General features: G+C 36.0%; 1 protein-coding gene across 3 annotated transcripts in view; it reads right to left on the reverse strand.

The window, feature by feature from the left end:
* F8 (coagulation factor VIII) overlaps positions 1-11,739 on the reverse strand; it is a 121,203-nt gene that overhangs the window by 35,863 nt on the left and 73,601 nt on the right. For all 3 annotated transcript variants that reach the window (XM_036839703.1, XM_036839705.1, XM_036839704.1), the window contains 4 exons: positions 7,469-7,622; positions 5,523-5,735; positions 5,007-5,235; positions 4,635-4,817 (listed from right to left, as the gene is read on the reverse strand). In XM_036839703.1, coding sequence (XP_036695598.1) covers positions 4,635-4,817; positions 5,007-5,235; positions 5,523-5,735; positions 7,469-7,622 — 779 coding nt within the window. The remainder of the gene's footprint in view (positions 1-4,634; positions 4,818-5,006; positions 5,236-5,522; positions 5,736-7,468; positions 7,623-11,739) is intronic.

The raw sequence follows: 11,739 nt of genomic DNA on the forward strand, positions 1-11,739 counted from the left end.
CAACCAAAAGACACAGACTGGCTGAATTGATACAGAAACAAGACCTGTATATATGCTGTCTACAAGAGACCCACTTCAGACCTAGGGACACATACAGACTGAAAGTGAGGGGATGGAAAAAGATATTCCATGCAAAAAGAAATCAAAAGAAAGCTGGAGTAGCAATTCTCATATCAGACAAAATAGACTTTAAAATAAAGACTATTACAAGAGACAAAGAAGGACACTACATAATGATCAAGGGATCAATCCAAGAAGAAGATATAACAATTATAAATATTTATGCACTCAACATAGGAGCACCTCAATACATACGCAAATGCTAACAGCCATGAAAGGGGAAATCAACAGTAACACAATCATAGTAGGGGACTTTAACACCCCACTTTCACCAATGGACAGATATCCAAAATGAAAATAAATAAGGAAACACAAGCTTTAAATGACACATTAAATAAGATGGACTTGATAGTTATAGGACATTCCATCCAAAAACAACAGAATACACTTTCTTCTCAAGTGCTCATGGAACATTCTCCAGGATAGATCATATCTTGGGTCACAAATCAAGCCTTGGTAAATTTAAGAAAATTGAAATCGTATCAAGTATCTTTTCTGACCACAACACTATGAGACTATATATCAATTACAGGAAAAAAAAACTGTAAAAAATACAAACACATGGAGGCTAAACAATACACTACTTAATAACCAAGAGATCACTGGAGAAATCAAAGAGGAAGTAAAAAAATACCTAGAAACAAATGACAATGAAAACACGACGACCTAAAACCTATGGGATGCAGCAAAAGCAGTTCTAAAGGGAAGTTTATAGCAATACAATCCTATCTCAAGAAACAAGAAACATTTCAAATAAACAACCTAACCTTACACCCAAAGCAATTAGAGAAAGAAGAACAAAAAAACCCCAAAGTTAGCAGAAGGAAAGAAATCATAAAGATCAGATCAGAAATGAATGAAAAAGAAATGAAGGAAACAACAGCAAAGATCAATAAAACAAAAAGCTGTTTTTTTGAGTAGATAAACAAAATTGATAAACCATTAGCCAGACTCATCAAGAAAAAAAGGAGGAAGACTCAAATCAATAGAATTAGAAATGAAAAAGGAGAAGTAACAACTGACACTGCAGAAATACAAAGGATCATGAGAGATTACTACAAGCAACTATATGCCAATAAAATGGACAACCTGGAAGAAATGGAAAAATTCTTAGAAAAGCACAACCTTCTGAGACTGAACCAGGAAGAAATAGAAAATATAAACAAACCAATCACAAGCACTGAAATTGAAACTGTGATTAAAAATCTTCTAACAAACAAAAGCCCAGGACCAGATGGCTTCCCAGGCGAATTCTATCAAACGTTTAGAGAAGAGCTAACACCTATCCTTCTCAAACTCTTCCAAAATATAGCAGAGGGAGGAACACTCCCAAACTCATTCTACGAGGCCACCATCACTCTGATACCAAAACCAGACAAAGATGCCACACACACACAAGAAGACTACAAGCCAATATCACTGATGAACATAAATGCAAAAATCCTCAACAAAATACTAGCAAACAGAATCCAACAGCACATTAAAAGGATCATACACCATGATCAAGTGGGGTTTATCCCAGGAATGCAAGGATTCTTCAATATACGCAAATCAATCAATGTGATAATCCATATTGACAAACTGAAGGATAAAAACCATGTGATCATCTCAATAGATGCAGAAAAAGCTTTTGACAAAATTCAACACCCATTTATGATAAAGACGCTCCAGAAAGTAGGCACAGAGGGAACTTACCTCAACCATATATGGCCCATATATGGCAATATATGGGCCATATATGACAAACCCACAGCCAACATCGTTTTTAATGGTGAAAAACTGAAACCATTTCCACTAAGATCAGGAACAAGACAAGGTTGCCCACTCTCACCACTATTATTCAACATAGTTTTGGAAGTTTTAGCCACGGCAATCAGAGAAGAAAAAGAAATAAAAGGAATCCAAATTGAAAAGAAGAAGTAAAACTGTCACTGTTTGCAGATGACATGATACTATACATAGAGGATCCTAAAGATGCCAGCAGAAAACTACTAGAGCTAATCAATGACTCTGGTAAAGTAGCAGGATACAAAATTAATACACAGAAATCTCTTGCATTCCTATACACTAATGACAAAAAAATCTGAAGAGAAATTAAGGAAACACTCCCATTTACCATTGCAACAAAAAGAATAAAATACCTAGGAATAAACCTACTTAAGGAGACAAAAGACCTGTATGCAGAAAACTATAAGACACTGATGAAAGAAATTAAACATGATACAAACAGATGGAGAGATATACCATGTTCTTGGATTGGAAGAATCAACATTGTGAAAATGACTATACTACCCAAAGCAATCTACAGATTCAATGCAATCCCTATCAAACTACCAATGGCATTTTTCACAGAACTAGAACAAAAAATCTTAAAATTTGTATGGAGACACAAAAGACCCTGAATAGACAAAGCAATCTTGAGAAAGAAATATGGAGGTGGAGGAATCAGGCTCCCTGACTTCAGACTATACTACAAAGCTACAGTCACGAAGACAGTATGGTACTGGCACAAAAACAGAAATATAGATCAATGGAACAGGATTCCTAAGTCCAGAGATAAACCCACGCACATATGGTCACCTTATCTTTGATAAAGGAGGCAAGAATAGACAATGGAGAAAAGAGAGCCTCTTCAATAAGTTGTGCTGGGAAAACTGGACGGCTACATGTAAAAGAATGAAATTAAAACACTTCCTAACACCATACACAAAAATAAATTCAAAATGGATTAAAGACCTAAATGTAAGGCCAGACACTATCAAAATCTTAGAGGAAAACATAGGCAGAACACTCTATGACATAAATCACAGCAAGATCCTTTTTGACCCACCTCCTAGAGAAATGGAAATAAAAACAAAAATAAACAAATGGGACCTAATGAAACTTAAAAGCTTTTGCACAGCAAAGGCAACCACAAACAAGACGAGAAGACAACCCTCAGAATGGAAGAAAATATTTGCAAGCGAAGCAACTGACAAAGGATTAATCTCCCAAATATACAAGCAGCTCATGCAGCTCACTATCAAAAATAAACCAAGTCAATCCAAAAATGGGCAGAAGACGTAAATAGACATTTCTCCAAAGAAGATATACAGATTGCCAACAAACACATGAAAGGATGCTCAACATCACTAATCATTAGAGAAATGCAAATCAAAACTACAATGAGATACCATCTCACACTAGTCAGAATGGCCATCATCAAAAAGTCTAGAAACAATAAATGCTGGAGAGGGTGTGGAGAAAAGGAACCCTCTTGCACTGTTGGTGGGAATGTAAATTGATACAGCCACTATGGAGAACAGTATGGAGGTTCCTTAAAAAACTAAAAATAGAACTACCATACGACTCAGCAATCCCACTACTGGGCATATACCCTGAGAAAACCATAATTCAAAAAGAGTCATGTACCACAATGTTCACTGCAGCACTATTTACAATAGCCAGGACATGGAAGCAACCTAAGTGTCGATCGACAGAGGAATGGATAAAGAAGATGTGGCACATATATACAATGGAATATTAGTCAGACATAAAAAGAAACGAAATTGAGTTATTTGTAGTGAGGTGGATGGACCCAGAGTCAGTCGTACAGAGTGAAGTAGGTCAGAAAGAGAAAAACAAATACTGTATGCTAACACATATATATAGAATTAAAAAAAAAAGGTTCTGAAGAACCTAGGGGCAGGAAAGGAATAAAGAAGCGACATAGAGAATGGACTTGAGGACATGGGGAGGGGGAAGGGTAAGCTGGGACGAAGTGAGAGAGTGGCATGGACATATATACACTACCAAATGTAAAATAGATAGCTAGTGGGAAGCAGCCGCATAGCACACGGAGATCAGCTCGGTGGTTTGTGACCACCTAGAGGGGTGGGATAGGGTGGGAGGGAGACGCAAGAGGGAGGGGCTATGGGGATATATGTATACGTATAGCCGATTCACTTTGTTATACAGCAGCAACTAACACGCCACTGTAAAGGAACTATACTCCAATAAAGATGTTTAAAAAAAAATAGTGAACAGAAAAGTCACTGGGCTTATCAGAATTTTTACACAGAAACAGGGGAAGTTTACTTCCACTATTAAACCTGTTTTAAAGGGACACTGCAGAACTAAAATGAAATTATGTTTTGATCAACATTGTGAGGAGTGCTTAATCAATATATTGCTTTCATACATAAACAAATCAGTCTTTGGGAAACTACTGGTGCCATGTGGGATTTGAGGTGGTAGAAAAATCCCTTTTTCCTAGGAAAGTGCTGTGACATCAATTATCCATTTATTCTGTTCTATTTCCTTTATAGCACATTATCTGTATCTGAAATTATCATGTTCACTTGCTAATTTATTTATTATCTCTCTGTAGGGTAAAGTTACTTGAAAAAGTAAGCTACCCGAGAGCAGGGAGTTGGTCTGCTTTGTTCACTGGACATACCCCCAGGGCATAGACCTTTAAAGTAGGTTTTCAGCAAGCACAGTAAGTTGAAGAAAGAACACAAAGTGGCTCGTACCCGGGTAGAGATTGTAGACTGCCATTTTATACTCCTCCTTTTTCCGTACAGTGAACACATGTCCACTGAAATGAATAGAATGGATATTTTCATTGCTGCCCATGCTGAGCAGATACCACCGGATCTTTTGATCCTGAGCCATTGCTAAACCAGGTAGTGTATCCATCACATAGCCATTGATTGCTGGAGAAAGAACACAGAGAAAGCTGTTAAAATCTATTATATAAGTGTCTTTCCCTCCACTCCAGTCAAAAATATTGATTCCTATGAGGATTCCACTCCCACACATGTAGTCTCAAATCATACAATGTCCAAACCTCAGGCTCAAGGTTCATTTCACAGCGAGTAATATTTGGGTGTGGAATATATTACCATGGAAGCGATACTTTTCTCTAAAAGTGGGGTCCTCCATCTGGATGTTGCAGGGAGCCCTGCAGTTCCTTTCCATGTTCTCAGTGAAGTACCAGCTCTTGGTCTCATCAAAAATAGTGAAAAACAGAGCAAATTCCTGCACTGTCACTTGTCTCCCATAAGCAGCGCTCAGAGTGTTTGTGCGGCAGATCAGAAGGGGTCCAATCAAGCCTGAGTGCACATCTTTTTCCTGAGAGGAAAGACACCAGTTCTATGAGCAAAAGTTCTCTCACCCATGAACCAGAGTGCATTTCTCATCAACTTTTATGACACTCCAACCCACTCCCCATCTTCCCACAGTACAATTTCTTCCTCTTTAGTAGATTCCAGAGCGATATGTCTAAGTCATAAATATGATGACACCTCCCCTATCTAAAGCTTCCCATTATGCTTAGGATAAATACCAAACTTCAAACATAACACAAAGACCCTTTCTTTTAAACCAGAAAGGGGCCAGCACAACATAGACCTGCTTACCAGATCAACATCAGAAAAATAAGCCCAGGCTTTGCAGTCAAACTCATCTTTAGTTGGTGCCATATGGTGCTGCACTTTCCAAAAGTAAGTTTTGGTTTCATTAGGCTTGACAAACTTTTTTCTAGGTTCTGCTCCTTGCCTCTGATCTTCCTCATAAGAAATAAGGCTAGAATAGAAGGAGTAGGGACGAGATGCCTGGTTTTTAAATGTTACCTGCAGAGCAAGAAAAAAAAAAAAAAGAAAAGAAAAGAAATTAAAAAAAGCAAGTGTTATGTTTTAAGATCTTGTAAAGTTCTTAGGTTAGGGTTTATATCCCTAATAGCAATGCCGATTTGGGGGGGTCTTTATCCAGGTTTTTAATAGCTGGAGGAAATGGTACAGAGTATGGATGTCATTAGAACCCAAACCTAAAGATCTACAAAAGAAACTGAGACATTTTTGAATTCCAAAATCTTTAAGGCATGAACTCAAAGTTGCAAAGGAGAAAATTTCTAAATACTTAAAAGCAATTCCAAAGTAAAAGGGAAAATATCACCACAGTGGTTTTAAGAGACCATAACCCCAGGAACTGATACTCTTAAATTAAGGTTCTTCATGACAAATACCAGGATGAATACTTATGATCTTTAAAGAAGACTTGTTTTTCAAATTAAAAAAAATTATACATTTTCATGTGATATATGGAAAGTAAAATAAAATTGAAGTCAGAAAAAAATTCACTCACAATCCTATAATTTTAGATCCTCCTATATCCTTCGTGTAAACAATCAATTGGGACAATGGATGACTGTTTCTGGAAAAAATAAAACTACCTTGATCTTTGGCTCACACACACCAAAAACAAATTCTAGTCTACAGGAATTATTGATGGATTAAAAAGTTAAATGTTAAGAAATTAAACTGTAAAAGAAAGTTGAAAAAAGTATAGGTGATTTTAAGAAAAAAAAACCTCTGTATAGGGAAGGATTTTTATAAACAAAAAAGCTATGAAAGTGTCATAAAGGAAAGATTTATGGGTTACTACCTAAAATTTCAAACCTGTTTTATTTTAAAAACCATTATATACAAAATTAAGAGAAAACAAACTTGGAAAAATATTATTCACTAAAATGATCAATGATCATTAATGTATCAATGATCTATAATATACAAGGTAATATAAATGAACAAGAAAAGCACTCCCTCCAAAAATTTCAACTATGCAAAGAACATTAATAGATAATTCATTAGAGAAAGTCTTAAAATGTTCATGTATATTGCACTCCTGGAATTTTATCCTAGGAAAAGGGTTGTGGCTGCAGCATTACTTAAACAGTAAAAAAAAAAGAAACTATCTAAAAGGTTGTTCAAAGTAAACGGTTAAGTAAACCATAAAATCATATAATGGACTAATATTCCGTCATTTAAAAATATATGTAGGAAGTGTTTTTAACGACACAAGAAATGTTTATGACATATTTATTTAGAAAAGAAGTAGGATGATGCATTATATAATTTTGAATACATAAAGAGAATACATAGGAAAAACATAAGAACATACAGCAAAATGATAATTATGGTATTATTTTTCAACTTCCTTATTTTCTATACTTTAAACTTTTTCAAAAGTGAGAATACATTATTTTTATTTAAAAAAATTTAAATTTATCCCTCCCACCCCCCTTCCCCCCGGTAACCATAAGTTTTGTTTTCTACATCTGTGACTCTATTTGTTTTGTAAATAAATTCATTTGTACCCTTTTTAAAGATTCCATATATGTGATAACATATGATATTTCTCTTTCTCTGTCTGACTTACTTCACTCAGTATGACAATCTCTAGGTCCATCCATGTTGCTACAAATGGCATTATTTCATTCTTTTTTATGGCCATTATTTTTAGAATCAGAAATCTAAAAAACATATACGGGATTAATTTTCTTGTAATTTCATTGTCCTCAACTTACCATGATATTGTCTTCGACTTCTGCTCTTATATATGGTCCCAAGAGTCCCAAATGTTCATTTAGTTCTCCACGGTATAAGGGCTGAGTAAAGGAGCCATCAGCAAATTCCTCAAATACCACCTTTTTGAACTGAGGGACACCTCCATTCTCAGCTCTGGAGAAAAAAGCAGAGGAAAAGTAATATTCTCATGGACCAGGTGGGTAGAAATGCCTCACATTGTTGTCTTCCCTGTATTTGAGATACATTTGGTAGAAGTGATGAACTGGAAATGTAATGGAGAAGGGAGGGAGAAAGAGGGATTAAAGATAACTTCCCGGTTCCTGATTTGGGCAAATGGAAGGATGGTGATGCAGTTCACTGAGATGGAGAACCCTAGAAGGGTAGGTTGGTGTATACAGTTTTGGACACATGGGGTGTCTGTGGGAATTATATTGGGAAATACACGGAGACTGGGAGTTCACAAAAGAGGTCTAGATGAAGATCATCTATATTTAGGTGGTAACAAAATCATGCAAGTGGCTTATCAAAGCCAATAGTCAATTTTATGTCCTCATCTTACTCAACATCTAAGCAACATTTTGCATAGTTAACCACTCCATCCTCCTGGACACACTCTCCCCAGGCTTCTCTAGTATATAAGATCCATGAAAGCAGGGGGATTTGTCTGTTTTGTCCACTGTTGTACTCCCAGCAGCTGGAACAAGTGCCTGGCACATAGTAGGTGCTCAAAAAAAATTTGTTGAACGTTGAATGGATGTAGGGTTTATAAACATACTCTAAATATGAGAGCCTCAGTGTTCAGTCCTTGGACCACTTTTCTTTGCTTTTTAAAAATTCTGTAAAAACTGCGAACTAAAACTATACAATAAAGTGCGTAAAACATAAATGCTTTTGATACAAAAAATGCAACCACCACTAAGATCAAGAACTTTTCCAGCAGCCCAGAAGACTCACTGTTATCTACCTTTTCAATCATACCCTCTCCCTTCCCACGAAATGTAATCCCCATTCTGATGTTTATAATTATTTATTTGATTTTGTTCATAACTGTACCACTTATGTATACATACCTAAAGAATATAGCTTAGTTTTGCCTATTTTTGAAGTATGCAAATGGAACCATATTGCATACATTCTTTTGTTTGTGATTTTTTTACTCAGCATTATGGTTGTGGTTCGTCTACGTTGTGTGTGTAGCTATAGTTTGTTCATTCCTATTGCTGTATAGTATTCCATTGTGTGAATATAATGCAATCATGTGCATTCGAGTAATTTTTGGTGCTTATACATAGTCCTGCTATGAACCTTTGTATGCATTTCTGCTGGGCACATATCTAGGAGTGGAACTGCACCATTTTCCATTTTCATCAGCAATGTATGAGAGTTCTATTTGCTCCAAATCTTCACAAACACTTGATATTGACTGTGTTTTTACATTTTTGGCCATGCTACTGGTTGCATAGCAGTGTCTCTGTGGTTTTATTTTGCATTTCCCTGATTAATAATGAGGTTAATTTCTTATGGGTAGTAGCCATTTGGATTTCCTCTTGTGGAATGCCTATCCAAGTTTGTTTTCTTCTTTTTTGTGCCAATTTTTCTATTGGATAATCAGCTTTTTTTTCTTATTGATTCAAAGGAGTACTCTATATATTCTTGATATAAGTCTTTGTTGGCCTTTTGTGCTGCAAACATCTTCCCTTCTGTGGCTATTTTTTCATTCCCTTTTTGTTATCTTTTGATGAGCATAAATTCATAATTTTAATGTAGTGAAATCTATTTAAAAATTCTTCATGGTTAGTGCTTTTTGTATCTTGATATAAATTCTCTTTCTTTTCCTACCCTGAAGTTATTGAGATATTCTCTTACTTTTTTCTTTCTAAGAGATTTAAGGTTTTACGTTTATGTTTAGACTTGTAACCCACTGTTAGTGGATTTTTGTGTATGGTGTGAGTTAGGGATCTAGTTTAATGTCTTTCCATACGGATATCAAAAAATTTCAGCACATTTATTGAAAACTGCTCTTCTGTGACACCTTTTCCATAAATCAAATGCCTATAAATGTGTTAGTCTAGTTTTGGATTTTCTGTTTTCTTTCACTGACCTATTTGTTTACTCCTAAGCCAATTATCACATTACTATAGCTTTAAAATAAGTCTCAATATGTTATACAGCAATTCCTCCCATCTTGTTCCTTTTCCTCAAGAGGGTCTTGGCTATTCTTGGCACTTTGCATTTTCTTAGTAACTTTAAAATCAGGCTTGTTGAGTTCTGCAAGAGAAAATACTTGTTGAGATTTTCACATAGGTTGTGCCAAATCTATAGATCGGTTTGGGGATAGTTTACATTTTCATAATATCGCATTTTCCAGTACATGTACATGGTATATCTTGGCATCTACTTAGGTCTTCTTTAAAGTTTCCCAATAAATTTCCATAGGTTTTTCCATAGAGGTCTTGAAAAATTTTTGTCATACTTATTTCTAGGTACTTGTTACTATTTCATTCCATTGTAAATGACACATTCTTTTAATTTCATTTTCTACCTGTCTGCTGCTACTATATCGATATATAATAGATTTTGTATACTGATTTTCAATTCTACAAACCTGCTAACCTTCCTAGTTAATTCTAATCACTTATTTGTAAACATTTTTTATATGTATAAAATCATATCATCTGTACGCAAGGACAGTTTTCTTTCTTTTCAACCTTTATACCTTTTATATGTGTTTACTGCTTGAGTGTTCAGTACAGTATTGAATAGAAGTGATGATAATGATTGAGAATTTATCTATTTCTCTATTTAAGTCTGTCAAGTTTTGCTTTATGTATTTTAAAACTATATTATTAGGTTCATAGTAATTTAGGAATGTATGGCTGCCTATTGAATTGACTGTTTTATTATTATAACATTTCCTCTGTATCTCTACAAACCTCTTGCTTTAAAGTTTCCTTTCTACTTAACTGAGTACTTAGATTTTTAAAAAATATTTATTTATTTATTTATTTATTTGGTTGCACTGGGTCTTAGTTGCAGTTTGCAGGCTCCTTAGTTGCGGCATGTGGACTCCTTAGTTGTGGTTTCTTGCTTATTTTTCTTGTTTTATTTCATACCCAGTATCTTTGTGTGCTAGAAGTTGTATCTGGAATATTTGTGAAAATAACTTGAGGCCTAGAATGTTGGTTTCTTACACTAGAGAGGTTTTATGTATTCTTCAGCCAGATGTCTGCAGGCACTGCCAATCCAAGACATGCTTAAATTTTGATCAAGAATAGAGATTTCATGGACAACACAGATGACAGAAAACTGGGCTGTAAGTCAATGAAGTGCAAGTTAACTGGTTTACCATTACTTTGAGCATGTAGCCCTTTGGGGACCTAGCGTAAAGTGGGCACGGTTTACATCTACTTTTACTCCCTCATCATCCCATCAAGTCTTATTTGAATGCTATTAATAAGCTCATAACTCTTAAATTTGTATCTTTAGCACAGACCTCTTCCTTGGATTCCAGACTCATGTATCTAACTGCCTACTCAACATCTCAACTTGGGGACTTCCCTGGTGGTCCAGTGGTAAAGAATCCACCTTTCAATGCAGGGGACGTGGGTTCGATCCCTGGTCGGGGAACTAAGATCCCACATGCCACGGGGCAACTAAGCCCGTGTGCCACAACTACTGAGCTCGCGAGCCTCAACTAGAGACCCCATGTGTCACAAACTACAGAGCACACGTGCCCTGGAGCCAGCATGCCACAACTAGAGAGAAGCCCGCACGCCACAACGAAGAGCCCGTGCGCTGCAATGAGAAGATCCTGCATGCCTCAATGAAGATCCCGCGTGCCGCAATTAAGACCCAATGCAGCCAAAAAAAAATTAAAAGAAAATAAATTTTTAAAAAACTCAACTTGGATCTCTAATAGGCATCTCAAATTAAATATGTACAAAACAGACCCTTGAGTGTTTCCTCAAATAAATCTGTTCTGCTTCAAGCCTTCCACATCTCATTAAATGTCACTATCATCCACCTAGTTGCTCAGGACAAAACCCGAAAATCTTCTTTGAGTCTTCTCTCACCATTCCTCCCCATACTCAATCTAACACCAAGCCCTCTCTGCTTATCTTTAAATCATAATCAACATCCTTACATTTCTTTTGATTTTCACCACCATTACCCTGTTCTAATCAATAGCTTGATTGACGCTGGTGAGACTAATCCGGTGGAAAGTGAGAAACTGATGATGTAAGAGAGAACAAGGGACTTGCTAAAGCAA

The sequence above is a fragment of the Balaenoptera musculus genome, chromosome X, assembly GCF_009873245.2.
Source record: "Balaenoptera musculus isolate JJ_BM4_2016_0621 chromosome X, mBalMus1.pri.v3, whole genome shotgun sequence".
Lineage (NCBI taxonomy): Eukaryota > Metazoa > Chordata > Mammalia > Artiodactyla > Balaenopteridae > Balaenoptera > Balaenoptera musculus.